Source organism: Hyaena hyaena, unplaced genomic scaffold, assembly GCF_003009895.1.
Source record: "Hyaena hyaena isolate Hyena2069 unplaced genomic scaffold, ASM300989v1 scaffold_88, whole genome shotgun sequence".
NCBI lineage: Eukaryota > Metazoa > Chordata > Mammalia > Carnivora > Hyaenidae > Hyaena > Hyaena hyaena.
In genome coordinates this window covers 250,777-266,597 of record NW_024080720.1, presented here as the reverse complement: position 1 = coordinate 266,597, position 15,821 = coordinate 250,777, and the positions used below count along the sequence as shown (strand labels likewise).

The window sequence follows — 15,821 nt, the reverse complement described above, 5'->3', positions numbered from 1 at the left end:
AGTTTTATTTATTTATTTATTTACAAATAGTTTATTGTCAAATTAGTTTCCACATAACACTCAGTGCTCATCACCACAAGTGTCCTCCTCCATGCCCATCCCTCCTCCCCCCCACATCCATCAGTCCTCAGTTTTTGTCAGCATTCAAGAGTCTCTCATGGTTTGCCTCTCTCCCTTTCCCCCACCATTTCCGCCCTTCTTCTCCCCCATGGTCCTCCGTCAAGTTCTTCTTAATCCTCCTATACGTGCAAACATATGATATTTGTCCTTCTCTTAGGCAATGAGTTTTTAAAATTATTTTTTTAAATATAATTTATGGTCAAATGGGCTAACATACAGTGTGTAAAGTGTGCTCTTGATTTTTGGGGTAGATTCCTGTGGTTCATCTCTTACATACGAGACCCAGTTCTCATCCCAACAAGTGCCCTCCTCAATAGGCAATGAGTTTTGGACTTGACACCAAATACACAATCCATGATAAAATGAATATATTGGACTTCATCCACATAAAACAATTTTTATCTTGCAGAACCCATTAAGATAAGGAAAAGATAATAAACAGTACGAAAGAAAATACATAAAGAAGTCTCAAAACTCAACAGTAAAAAACAAAAGAAAACACCATCCACTTAGAAAATGAGTAAAACACTTGAACACATATTTCACCGGACATGATATAAAGATGTCAATAAGCATAAGAAGGGATGTCAAAGGCAAATTAAAACAACAATGAGACTCTTACAGTTTGGCTCCCTCTCTGTTTTCATCTTATTTTTCCTTCCCTTGCCCTGTGTTCATCTGTTTTGTTTCTGAAATTCCACATATGAGTGAAATATGATATCTTTCTCTGATCAACTTATTTCACTTAGCATAATACACTCTAGTTCCATCCATGTTGTTGCAAATGGTGTTAAATACAGAGAACAAATGGAGGGTTGGGGGAGGAGAGGTGGGAAGAGGGAGGGGTAAATGGGTGATGGAAATTGGGAGGGCACTTGTGATGAGCACTGGGTATTGTATGTAAGTGATGAATCACTAAATTCTACTCATGAAACCAATACTACACTATATGTTAACTATCCTGAATGTAAAAGAACACAATGAAATACAACTGCGTACCTATCAGAATGGCTAAAACAAACATAAAAATAGTGACAACACAAATGCTGGGGAAGATGAGAGAACTGGATCACTCGTTCATTTTTGGTGGGAATGCAAAAAAATATGGCCACTCTGAAAAACAGTTTTGTAGTTTCTTCAAAAAACAAACATGCAACCATAACATGATTCAACAATTAATATTAAAATCCTAGGCATTTATTCCATAGAACTGAAGATGTAGCATCACACAAAAACATGTACACAAAGTTTCATAACAGCTTTATTCCTAAAAGACAAAAACTGGGGCAGGGAGGGATGAGGTGTCCTTCAATGGGTGAATGATTAAATAAACTGTGGTACACCCCCATGATGGAACAGCTCATAGCATATGAAGGAATGAACTGTGGAGAAACACAACACCAGAGAATTATGCTGAGTGAAATGCTAATCCCAGAAGTTTACTTTTTAAAAAAATTTTTTTACATTTTATTTTTTTTATTTTTATTATTTTTAATAGTTTATTGTCAAATTGGTTTCCATATAACACCCAGTGCTCATCCCCACAAGTGCCTTCCTCCATGCCCATTTCCCCCCTCCCTCCCCATCCATCAGTCCTCAGTTTGTTCTCAGCATTCAAGAGTCTCTCATGGTTTGCCTCTCTCCCTCTCCCCCACCATTTCCCCCCTTCTTCTCCCCCACGGTCCTCAGTTAAGTTCCTCCTAATCCTCCTATACGTGCAAACATGTGATATTTGTCCTTCTCTGCCTGACTTATTTTGCTCAGCATAACACCCTCAAGGTCCATCCATGTTGCTACACATGGCCAGATTTCATTGTTTCTCATTGCCATGTAGTATTCCATGGTATAGATAAACCACATCCCCAGAAGTTTACATATTACATGATTCCATTTTTATGTCTTTCTTTAAACGATTAAACTGTACAAGTGGAGAATAGGTTAGTGATATCCAGGGTAGAGAGGGAATGAAGAAGCAACAGGAATGATGCTTGTGTTGATGGAATGTTCTGTATCAATGTCAATATCCTGGTGGGGATACTGTACTATAGTTTTGCAAGATGTTACCCTTGGTACACAGAGTCTCTCAGTATTATTTTGCACAACACTAAATCAAAAATTATCTCAAAATAAAAAGTATCAAATTCAGTGTTAATCATTCTTATTTTCCTCCACTTCTAAAGAGAAAACAAAATCTACTTTAGTCCTCTTCAGAGATCTTTCAAATCTTTCTTTCCTTCTTTCACAGCCTTAACCTCTCTTGCCTGGATTATCACAATTATATCCTAGCTGACTTCATTGATATTGGATCCCTCCCTTTTTGAATCATCCCCTCATATTTAATTCCGTTTGATAAGACTATATTTAATTATATATGCCAGGAATTGGGTTAGGTTCTAGAGATATAAAAGAAGTTCTGGTCTCTCCACAACTAGCTTGAGAGACACATGAAAAATGTGCTATTATAATTCAGTGAGATAAATTCCATAAAAGAGGCATTCATCTAAATTGCAGAAGAAGAGGAAACCTAAACTGCTGTTTGGGAGGGCAGATGGCATTTTTCAGTTATTATAAGCTCATACTCTTTCATATACTCACTTATTTTGTGGCTCTACTTAAAAAGTTAGCAGTGATTTTCCCAGTGTTAATGCATGTACTATTTGAGAAGAAAGAGATGAGAAATTATCTAGAAATCTATATCCTTATCAGTAAACATTTTCTTGTAGTTTGGGGAAAAGAGAGAGCAAGTGCTTGTTTTCTCTTTACCCTACAAAAATTCAGTTAAAAAAAGGCATGCAGTTTGGAATAGAGAGGAATCGTATAAAATTAGTAGAGTTCACTTATAAAAGGTTCTGTGTTTAAGTTAATGAGAGCACAACTTAGAAAAGTACACACAAGTTTCTTGAAAAACAAAGTGGGACTGGCTAAGCCTAAACATTATCTTTCTATGTCTAGATAACTTCTAGCTAATTAACTAAAACTTCATAAGTGGAGCTACTGTATTATTCTATTGTATTTTCAGTCTTATTATCAATATAATAAAGCATATTTAGGTAATCATTTTATTTTTTTTAATGTAAGCAGTATGCCATAATTTTTTTTAAATAATGATTTTATTCTTTATCCTCTCTCCTTATTGTGTGACCTTGGTTAACAAATGCTTATCTACTATTTGTAGTGGAGGAGAAATAGGAACAATTATTTATAGTCAGCCAATCTATTAATTGCGGGTTGTAGAATCAGTATCAGTTATTTATAAGGAACAATGAACACTTCTGAAATGTAGTTTTACAACAGAACCTCAATAAGAAAAAAAAGAACCACACAAGTTTGTCAAAACTGCAGGCTGTTTGCTAACTCAAGAACACTGTTCATCAGGGCTCAGGTAAAAAAAAAAAAGTACAGTCTCAGGGAGTAAATGATGACTTGAAAGTGAACAGACTTTATGGTCAGACAGGTAATGAAGTGCAGTGAGTGGTTAAGTTTGCAGATATCAGGCAGAACAGATTAAAGTCTCTATTTATTACATGTCTGATATGGGGCAAATTACTGGGCTTTCTTAAATGTCAGTACTCCTCATTTAACTGATGTTATTAATAAAAATATCTACTATGGGGCGCCCGGGTGGCTCAGTTGGTTAGGCGTCTGACTTCAGCTCAGGTCATGACCTCACAGTTCGTGGGTTCGAGTCCTGCTTTGGACTCTGTGCTGACAGCTCAGTCTAAAGCCTGGAGCCTGCTTCAGATTTGGTGTCACCCTCCCTCTCTGCCTCTCCCCTGGTCACACTCTGTCTCTCTCTCTTTCAAAAATAAATAAACATTAAAAAAATAAATCAGGGTGATTGTTCAGATTATATGACATGCAGGTAAAGTGCTTGGCTGAGTTCTTGTCAAAACCAAGTGCTCAGTAAATGTAAACTATTATTACTAGTATCTTAAAAACGAATATATTCAGAGGAACTAGCCCATTCAGTCTTTAGTTATACTGTAGCCAAATACACAATTATGACCTTCTCTGCAAATCATTCAACCAGATCTTCATCTAAGAACAGTCTTTTTTACTTAAAGGGTCTTACCTTGCACTTCCTTAAGTGTGTGTTTATTAGACTCTAGCATAGTCCTAAGATGTTTTAGGAAAATCAGGGTCAAATTAGAATTCCCAGAAATAGATAAAGGCACTATTGTCTGACCATATTGATTCAAATCCATTTGTCTGGCCTTTTCATCTTTATTATGCGAAAAATTTTCAGCCTCAGAGAGAAAAGTAAAGGAACCTAGCAGTGCCAGCATCTGTAGCAAAATCAATTTCCAATTCCGCCAACTGAACATTGCCCTCTTTATGAACATGGCCCAGAACTGCTGGTGGTAGAGGGAATACTAAAGGAGGAGGAAAAAAACACAGTATTACAATATTCATGGACCCAAACAGATCATTCATGATGACATTCATTAAGATGAATGGACACTCTGGAATTTTATGGTAGATAGAAGACACATAAAATTTACCTAAATAAATATTTAGAATAGAATCTAAGCATAGTATGATACTACATGAGAGTATGATCATCTTTTCTTTATAAGGCAGGGGTCAACAAACTATGACCTGTTTTTGTAAACCAAATTTTCCTGGAACACAGATATACCCATTCATTTCTGTATCGCCTATGATTTTTTTGCTACAAAGACAGGGTGGAGTGATTGCAAGAGAGACCGAGTGGGCATCCTGCCTTAAACATCTATTAACCCCTTCTGCAAATTTGCTGACCACTGTTGTAAGGTATTAAATATGGTGTTTAAGGTATGGCTTTTCATATAACACACTTAAAATCTCAACAGAATGATTTTCCCTAGACTCCTGACAGTCAAAAACAAAACAAAACAAAACAAGTTCTTTATAGGAGGAAGAGATAATTAGAGAAGGAAAGAAATACTGAGGATCACACTGATTAAGAAAAGATCCCTTATACAGTATCAATACCCATGGCAAAACTTAAAATACTGGGCATGCTTGATCACTAAAAACCATGCTCTTTCCAGTTCACTTTAGCTTCAGTGAACTACCAAATTTCTGGGTTATCAGTTTGAGGGGGAAAAAAGAATTCTAAGACAGGAAAAAAAAAACTTAGGAATAACAACGGTGGGAGTGATTTTTATCTAGACCTCATCACTTCTGCACTAGGAAATTAATTAGTTTGTGGTACAGACTGTTCCTTGTCTGTTGGGGTGCAGTGGTTAAGAACCCCATACCATCTTTGTTCAAGTAGTAAAAGAAGATGTACCTCTTGTGCCCCAATCAAATAAATCTACATCAGGTTTCTTAACAAAGGTGCTTACCCCAGTATTAAACACAATAGCAGGGCTTTCATTCATGGTGGAACACTCTGCTCTCTCATTGCTCGATATATTCCTATTCTGGCTCGTAACTGAGACTTCACTTATCACAGAGGGAGGTAGAGTTTGGGTAGCTGGGATATCTACTTGTGAATCTTCCATATCATTGACTCTACATAAAAACAGAACACAGCATTTAATTTCAATTCTATCCCATAATATCTTATTTGAAGAACGTGAGTCACAACGTTCAACTCAGAAGGCTCCTTGGTTTGCTTACTGACTGGGCAGGGGCCATTATATAGAGGCAACAAGGTAACTCTGATAGAGGAGTGGTTCCCAAACACCAGTCATAGGACTGCTGCTAGACATAGTAAAGCTAGGGAAACTAGGGCAAGGTATTGAATGCTTCATTAGGTTGAGCTGTTACAAGTTAAAGATTAACATCTAATTCATTCTCTGGGTATATCAAAATATCTGTTCCTATCTTGAAATGATGGCAGTGTTTTTTCAGTGTTGCTGTAAAGAAAATCATGTCAGTTTCCTCCTCTTCACACCTCTTAAATTTCCAATGTGTGACTCTAAGCTTGGTGAGTTTACAAAAGGGACCGAGATGTGGTCCTGCCTCCACCCCCTGACCGTGGTTTTTATTTTCCCTATGTATCCTTGCTCACCTAAAAAAGACTTCTTCCATGGTAGTAACAGAGGCACCAAAGCTAGCAATGCCTAACTCATACCGTCTCTTTTCCAGATCGGTAAACAGAGCTTCAAATCTAGAATAAGAATTAGAATAAAAGTAAGAAGGGGGAGGGAATTGGGGAAGGGGAGGACTAAATGCTGGCATCAAATCAGAAGATTATCCTATTTATATATTTTTATTCTGAACTGATCTCCCCTCAGCATTGGGAAAAATGTAGCTCATTCTTCACCTCAATACTTATAATAGAAATGCATAAACTGCTGTAGCAAATTGTTTCTACTCTACTTAATTCTTTAAAACATTTAATTTTGGTCTTCTAATAAACTACAAAGAGACCCTGTATATGCTAATGACTCTAGCTAGTGCACATGAGTTAATTTATCATGCACATATGTAGGCTATGGTTCTTATTCATTAAGTTTTTTAAAAAAGGGGAGAACCTGGGTAGCTCAGTCAGTTGAACATCTGACTTGGTTTTGGCTCAGGTCATAATTCCAGGGTTGTGGGATTGAGCTCGGCACCAGGCCCCACTCTGACAATATGGAGCCTGCTTGAAATTCTGCCTCTCCCCTCTGTCTCTGTCCCTTCCTCACTCATGCACTCTCTCACTCGAAATAACTAAACTTAAAAAAAATTCAAATTGACAGGAAAAAACTCATTCAAAAATAGAAAATGTTGTAGGTACAGTAAAAATTGTATACAGAGAAGAACATGAGTCAGATGGAATGTAGAGAAATTAAGAGTTTTAAAGAATAGTTTTCCTGGGAAGATTTTACAGTACTTCACATTTAAAAGATGATCTTTTCCATCATACAGATCTCTTGTATCCTTGGTTAGGTTTATTCCGAGGTATTTTATGGTTTTTTGTGCAATTGTGAATGGGATCAGTTTCTTGATTTCTTTTTCTGTTGCTTCATCGTTGGTGTATAAAAATGCAACCGATTTCTGTACGTTGATTTTGTACCCTGCAACTTGGCTGAATTCTTGGATCAGTTCTAGTAGGCTTCTGGTGGAGTCTGTCGGGTTTTCGATGTAGAGTATCATGTCATCTGGGAAGAGTGAAAGTTTGACTTCCTCTTTGCCAATTCTGATGCCTTTGATTTCCTTTTGTTGTCTGATGGCTGATGCTAGGACTTCTATAGAAAACTTATGAAGGAAATTGAAGAAGACACAAAGAAATGGAAAAACATTCCATGCTCATGGATAGGAAGAATAAATATAGTTAAGATGTCATTACTACCTAAAGCACTCTACATATTCAATGCAATTCCAATCAAAATTGCACCAGCATACTTCTCAAAACTGGAACAAACTATCCTAAAATTTGTATGGAACCACAAAAGACCCAGAATAGCCAAAGTAATACTGAAAAATAAAACCAAAACGGGAGGTATCACCATCCCAGACTTTAGCCTCTACTACAAAGCTGTCATCATCCAGACAGTATGGTACTGGCACAAAAACAGACACATAGACCAATGGAACAGAATTGAGAACTCAGAAGTGGACCCAAAAGTATACAGCCAACTGATCTTTGACAAAGCAGGAAAGAATATCCAATGGAAAAAAGACAGCCTTTTTAACAGATGGTGTTGGGAGAATTGGACAGCAACATGCAGAAGAATGAAACTAGATCATTTTCTCACACCATGCACAAAAATAAACTCAACATGGATAAAGGACCTGAACATGAGACAGGAAACTATCAACACCCTAGAGGAGAAAGCAGGAAACAACCTCCTTGACCTCCACCGCAGCAACTTCTTACTTGACACATCCCCAAAAGCAAGGGAATCAAGAGCAAAAATAAATGATTGGGACCTCATCAAGATTAAAAGCTTCTGCACAGCCAAGGAAACAACCCAGAAAATTAATAGGCAACCAACGGAATGGGAAAAGATAGTTGCAAATGACATATCAGATAAAGGGTTAATATCCAGAATCTATAAGGAACTCACCAAACTACACGCCCGAAAAACAAACAACCCAGTGAAGAAATTGGCAGAAGATATGAACAGACACTTCTCCAAAGAGGACATCCAGATGGCCAACAGACACATGAAACGATGCTCAGCATCCCTCCTCATCAGGGAAATACAAATCAAAACCACACTGAGATACCACCTCACGCCAGTCCGAGTGGCTAAAATGAGCAAATCAGAGAACTCTAGATGCTGGCGAGGATGTGGAGAAACGGGCACCCTCCTACACTGTTGGTGGGAATGTAAACGGGTACAGCCCCTCTGGAAAACAGTGTGGAGGTTCCTCAGGAAACTAACAATAGAACTCCCCTAGGACCCAGCAATAGCACTGCTAGGAATTTACCCAAGGGATACAGAAATGCTGATGCATAGGAGCACATGTACCCCAATGTTAATGGCAGCACTCTCCACAATAGCTAAAACATGGAAAGAGCCTAAGTGTCCATCAACAGATGAATGGATCAAGAAGATGTGGTTTATCTATACCATGGAATACTACATGGCAATGAGAAACAATGAAATCTGGCCATGTGTAGCAACATGGATGGACCTTGAGGGTGTTCTGCTGAGCGAAATAAGTCAGGCAGAGAAGGACAAATATCATATGTTTGCACGTATAGGAGGATTAGGAGGAACTTGACGGAGGAACAAGGGGGAGAAGAAGGGGGGAAATGGTGGGGGAAAGGGAGAGAGGCAAACCATGAGAGACTCTTGAATGCTGACAAAAACTGAGGACTGATGGATGTAGGGGGGAGGGGGGATGGGCATGGAGGAGAGCACTTGTGGGGATGAGCACTGAGTGTTATGTGGAAACTAATTTGACAATAAACTATTTGTAAAAAAAATAAATAAATAAAAAATAAAGAATAATAACAAAAATAAATAAATAAAAGATGATCTTTTCCAAACCCTCCCCCCCCCCCACCCCGGTCTCAAAACCATTGAATATATTCCCAATGAGGAGCAAGTGAACTGTTTGCCCTCTCAGTGTTCGAGGAAATCAAAATTCGCTCATTTGGAAGATCGAAATTTCTTCCATATTCAAACTTAAATTGTTTTCCATTCAATACTATCTAGTTTTGTGCATTAGTTCTAAACTTATACCCTTAGTTATATAGAGCAGGTATAATCTACCCACATGACAGCCCTTCACATGTTTTAAGTCCATTTCTTCTGGATGCTTCTTCATTTCTAGTGTTTGATTTTTCAACTAGGATTCACACATTTTTTCTTTAATTTTAGTTAAGAAATTAATATGTGTGTGTCATATAAAATTTACAAATGAATGTATAAAAATATAAACATCATTACAATACCAGGCCCCATAGATACTGACTGTTAATACACAAATAATTTGTGTGTTAATGGTTTTTTTGCCCAGGGTTGTGCTGTTGAGCCTCATATCCGACTTTTCCTGCTTGGGATTCTCTCCCCTCTCTCTCTGCCCCTACCCTGCTTGTTCATGCTTTCTCTCTCTTTCTCTAAATATTTTAAAAAGATTTTATTTTTAAGTCATCTATACACCCAATGTGGGGCTCAAACTTACAACCCCAAAATCAAGAGTCATATGCTCCAGTGACTGAGCGAGCCAGGCACTTCTCTTATAGAGTTAATTTTAATCTTTGGAATTCCTTAACTAAAGATTTTTTTCTTTTCTTGAACTTCATACAAACGAAATCCTACAGCCTATATATATATATTTTTTTGCCTAATATTTCTGTCTGTAATATTCATTCATATTGTATATCCCACTAGTTTTTTTCTTTTTATGGAGATATTCTTCCATTTTCCTGCTGATGGACATTTTGGAGCTATTATGAGTAGTGTATACAAATATAAATACTCTTTTACATTTCTTCTTCGGGACAAGTGGGTTTTTTTTTTTTAGGTATATATTAGGAATAATTGCCGAGTCACAGGATAAGCACACATTTTTTTTTATGTGGTAAAGCAGTTTTACCATTTTCTATTTCTATCAGCATGAGATCCATTTACCATGTTTATATGCTATAGTCTGTCTTTTTAGTTTTAGCCATTCTTGTGGGTATGAAGTGGTAATGTACTGGTTGGTCTCTTTATGCAGTTTTCCTCATTGTTCTGGGAAGAATTCTTGACATAGTGTTCTCTTCAGGAGTTCTCTTTTCTGCCATAATTATTGGTCAGTTTTTTATAGTCAGTCAAGAATTTCACATCATTTGATCTAATTTTCTCTCCTCCAAAGTCTAGATTCAAGTGTTCTCTTTAATTTGATTGAGACTATAAAGCAGAGAGTTTTTAAAGTTCTTCATTTTTGGAAATTATTTTCAAAGTAGGCATTTCTTATTATTTCTTAGATTGGTGGTTTTATTTCAAAATGCAGTATCCTTTCTACAGCCATTCTTTCCTCTTTCATCCTTACGAAAGAGATTGATGTTTATCCAGGACTGACTTATAAACATATAAAACAGGTGGAGGAAATTCTGTCCAAAACTAAGATGAGTTTTTGCACGATTTAGTGATTTCTTAGTTCTCATTCTAGGTTTTGTTGTGCTTGACTGTTTTCTTTTTAAATCAACTTTGGGATCATCAGTGTCAATTTTTTTAAGTTTAAAATTAGATCATGGTGGATAATTCTTTCTATGTGCTGTTGGATCCAATTTGCAAGTATCTTGTTGAGGATTTTTGCATCCATATTCATCAAGGGTATCCGCCTGTAGTTCTTTTTTTTTTTTTTTTTTTTTATCTGGGTCTCTGTCTGGCTTGGGAATCAAAGTGATGCTGGCTTTGTAAAATGAGTCTGGAAGTTTTCCTTCGATTTCTATTTTTTGGAATAGCTTGCAAAGAATGGGTGTTAATTGTTTTAAATGTCTGGTAGAATTCCCCAGGGAAGCCATCTGGCCAAGGGCTCTTATTTATTGGGAGATTTTTGATAACTGATTCCATTTCTTCACTAGTTATGGATCTGTTCAGATTTTCTATCTCTTCCTGTGTGAATTTTGGTAGTGAGTGTGTGTTTAGGAATTTGTCCGAAATGAACTACTTTTTAAACTACCTTTGATTGGGGTGATAAAATTCCTGATGATATTCTGTAACAATTCTATTATTTTTTCTTGTTTATTGAATTTTAGCTGTCAGTCTAATTGCTTTATCTTTGGGATCTGTGGTAAAAATATCATTTTTGAAGCTTCCAAACAATCTTGAGATTATGTTATAGAAAATTGCTTATCTATGTATCTTCCAATATTGGCCTGTGTCTAAAAATACCAGATCCTTCCTTCTTTCCTACCATGAAATTCACATGATGTTGTACATTTTTATAAAATATCTGACTTTTTCTTCCTTCAGCCAACATTTTCTTTATTATCAGAATTATATTTTCAGAGTTAGTTTGTTTTTTATTTCCTCCACCTTTCTAAGACATAATTGTCATAAACAAACTTCAGAGACCCATTAGGAAATCTGCTTTGAGGTAAATGAAATATTTGTTGCATGACTATACTTACTCTCTTTACTATGTTGTCTTGCTTAATTAAACCTTGTCCAGGAATAACACACTTCCTCCTTTTAACTTGTAGGAGTTTCACAAAATGATATTTGTTTCTTTCCTTTCCTATTGTCACCCACTGGTTTTCCTTTATATTTACAGCCTCTTTAAAAAAAATTTTTTTTAAATGTTTATTTTTGAGAGACAGAGAGAGAGAGAGACAGAGTGTGAGCAGGACAGCCTCTAACTCATGAATTAAGCCTATAAATATTCCATGATATGTAGCACTATTCTGAAACTTCTTTTATGTCTCTGTGCCTTCAAAAGGCTGCATATCACTCCACTGCCACACTCTAAACTTAAGCTTCATTCCAACAAGTTTCAGCACTGTTTTACTGCAAATTACAATACTGTTCTAAAATTTGAAGAGTACTTTCCTTATGAGATACATTCAATTAATCAGAATACAAGTATATGCCATTAAAATTATTTTTCCCTTCCTTATTGTTTATTCACATTTGTGAATAAACTCATATCAGAACAATATCTTGCAAAAAAGTTAGTGCTCTATTACTATTAGCTATGAAAATCTTAGCTGGAATGAAGGTCACTAAGAATTGCAAGCATCATTTCATTTTTTTCATATTATATTTTGAAAGAAAAAGATCCATAGGTATTTTTTCTTAAAATTGTTTTTTCTATTTCTTAGTTTAAAATATCTCCCTGTTAGAAAAACACATTCGTCCCTAATTTCATGACTTTCAGTTTATTTTATAATGAGTCCATCACTCTAAATATGAATTTATTGCCCAGCAATCTATTGTTCACCTCTTGGATCTCCTTCCTTTTTCTGTTCTTAAAGCCCAAATGATTAGTAAGAATATATGATAAACATCTTCTGCTTCCAAATAAGAAAGTATGATAAAATATGAAGAGGATATTATAAATATGAAGATATGATGCAATAAATAAGAATACATTTTATAAACATGAAAATGATACACAGAATATTTTCATTTCCTGTTTTGGACATATTTTGAGAATGTCATTTGTGTCCACATGAATAAAGACAGGCAGAAAGTGTGATAAGTTTAAGGAATTACTTTACCTTTATGTCTCCTTCAAGAGAGACTGTGCAGTTCACATGGATCACAACTGCCACAATGGGCCAAAGCACCCATCTGGTTCCCAACTTTTATGAATGAGTCAACTGCCATGCATCTCTGAGAATACATATCTGGAATTTCATTTCTAATTCTCCATGATATTTAATTCTCTCATTCCAGCTCATGACTAGAATTTTAGTTCCATTCTGCTGCCTGATTACACTATTCCATGCTGCTTCTTCTCAAGAACTTTCAGATTTACTTGAAAAGCAGGCACTAGAGTCCTTCATATTCTTCTGGAATATGACAACTGGCTTGACTTTAAGAAATACTACATCAACTACTTACTTGTATATTACAAGAAGATAAAAATATCATGCTCTGAAAGTTTCTAATGAGTATGCTTAGTTTCCATTTCCCTTTAACAGGATGGTCTCAGGTAGTTATTATTCTTTGTGATCCCCTTTGATGAGAAACTTGGCTACCTAATGTAGTCAAACTGCCCATTTACTCTGAGTTCTTGTCACCTTGACTTCAAGAGCCAACACTAAAGTAAATTTTATCTCATTATATTTATATTTCCATTCACTCCACTCACCAGACAAGTTTTACTCTACCAATACCATACATTATAACCAATTAAAACCAGGAATCTATAAGCCAAGTGCAGTATCCTTTTCACTGCAAATGACAGCAATGACTGGAGTTTTGGTTTGTTAAATAAACTCTATTTGCTATGCCTGAAAAAACCAGGAAAAGCAGCGGTGACTTCCAGTTATCCAAACATCAGTCATTTTTCATTCTCTGGACTCATACCTGTGTGTATACTCTTTGGGTAGGAGAAAAGATATTTCATTGTTAGCATTCTTCTCTACAGTGGCTGCTGGTATATGATACTGAATCAATTTTAAGATTTCTTCAACATTGCAGTGAGCTTCCTTCACCATGATTATGTGGTATCCCACACCTGAAAAAAAAAATCCATTTAGAACAACAAATAAAACAATATTCTATTTCCAATATTCTTTTGAGACCACATTTGGCTTTCCATGGTTTGGGCTGGCTAGAAGAAGATAAGCCATGCTAACTATATGATTACAAGTCTAAGAAATCTAATAAATACTTTTTTTAAATTTTTTTAGGGACCAATAGAACAAAGATAGGAAAAAAGCTCTGTTACATAGCCTCTTATTCAACTGACACTAAAACAAGGTTAATATTCATTAAGCAGATATACTTTGGTCCCTATTATATGTAAGGCATAAATTAATCAGATATAAGTCCTTTCTTTCAGAGATCTGAGAAATCTTTCCAAAAAAGTACTCCTCCACTACCTGCACTGCCCTAACCTCTCAAAGCTGGGGGAAAGGGTAAGAAGTAAAAAAAAAAAAAAAAAAAAAAGCCTCCACGGCACTCCAGAACTTTGTGAAAACATTGCAGTGGTACTCTGATAGCTCAGGGCAGGAAAAAAGAGCTAAGAAAAATACTTCTGAGGTACTTCAGTCCTTCATTGCAATCGCCCTTTAAAGACTAGGAAGAGGGTAGCAGCATAGAGAAAAAACTTTTAAGGTGAAGAAAATCATGCAGAAATGGAAAGCAAAGAACATTTGTCAGATCCAAAAGCTAGGAACTGGATTACAGCTTAAAGAGATCCCATGATCTCATTCATATACAGATCCCATCCTCTGCTAAGAGCAAAATCCTGATCCTATTACTACAGCATTTGAAGACAATGATAAAGAGAATCTAAATAAAGCTGTAATACATACCAATATTTGCTCAAATACAGGTTATATTGACTCAGTCTTCTATAATAGTGACCTAATAGACCAGGTCATACCATTTACTTAGGATAAATATCAACTACTTTAGTCTCCACTATTATTTTATTCACAATTTTAATTATAAAAATGAAAAGGACATGCAAGAAAACTAGAAAATACAACACTAAATGTGATGGGAAAAAACCAAGAGAAGCAGACACAGAAATGTTTTCCAACAAAGAAAAAACATATACCCAGAATAGGCTGTATTAAATGGAGATCTATATAACTTACCTGACAGAGAATTTAAAATAACATAATAAAGATACTCACCAAGATGAGGATATCAATGCATGAAGAAAGTGAGAATTTAAACAAAGAAACAGAAAGCTTAAGAAGTACCAAAAAGTAGTTGCAGAGCTGAAGAATACAGTAACTAAACTGAAAAATTCACTAGGTAGGTTCAAAAATGGACTATATAAAGTGGACAAAAGGATGGGTGACCTCAAAGTAATGTCATGGAAATTATTCACTCAGAGGAACAAAAGGAAACAAAAAAGAATGAAAAAGAGTAAATGAAGCCCAAGAGACTTATGGGATGTCACTAAGTAGAGCAATACATGCAATATAGGAGTCCCAAATGTGGGAGAAAGAGGAGGGGGGAATTAGAAAGTTTATGCAAAGGAATAATGCCTGAAAATTTCCAAACCAAGGAAAAGAAATGAATATTCAGGGTCACAAATGCAAAAGATCTATACTAGATGAATCCAAAGATATCTACCATAAAACACATTATAGTCCAATAGAAAAAAGTCAAAGACAAAGAGAGGATTTTGAAAAGCTAATTGTCACAAACAAAGGAACACAAATTAGACTATTAGCTGATTTTTCAGCAGAAAACTGAAAAGAAGGCTAGAAAGGAATGATGAGATATACTCAAAGTACTGAAAGAAAAAATTACCAAGACTACTATACAAGGCAAACTGTCCTTCAAAAATTAAGAAGAAAGAAACTTTACTAGACAAACAAAAGCTGAGAGAGTTAACTACCTGCATTATAAGAAATGCTAAAAGGAGTTCTTCAAATTGAAAAAAAAGAATGGTTTTTAAAAAAAGAAAGGATGGAAAATAGTAATACAAAATCATTTGAAAGTATAAATCTCACAAGTAATGGTAAATATACAGACAAATACAGAATAATGTATATTGTAATGGGTGGTGGGTAAATTACTTTAATTATATCATAAAAGTTAAAAGATGAAAGCATTAAAAACTATAACTAAAATGTGTTATATTACTAAAAAGTATAACTAAAAAATAAGATACACAATACTATAAATCTGATATCAATAGATATAAAT

The 15,821-nt window shown here is 35.5% G+C and overlaps 1 protein-coding gene across 1 annotated transcript in view; it reads right to left on the bottom strand.

The window, feature by feature from the left end:
* LOC120233298 (ATP-binding cassette sub-family A member 3-like) overlaps nucleotides 1-15,821 on the bottom strand; it is a 127,702-nt gene that overhangs the window by 46,863 nt on the left and 65,018 nt on the right. Inside the window, exons 16-19 of the mRNA XM_039234460.1 lie at nucleotides 13,515-13,665; nucleotides 6,122-6,220; nucleotides 5,451-5,619; nucleotides 4,193-4,493 (exon numbers count right to left, since the gene is read on the bottom strand). Of these exons, the coding sequence (XP_039090391.1) occupies nucleotides 4,193-4,493; nucleotides 5,451-5,619; nucleotides 6,122-6,220; nucleotides 13,515-13,665 (720 nt within the window). The remainder of the gene's footprint in view (nucleotides 1-4,192; nucleotides 4,494-5,450; nucleotides 5,620-6,121; nucleotides 6,221-13,514; nucleotides 13,666-15,821) is intronic.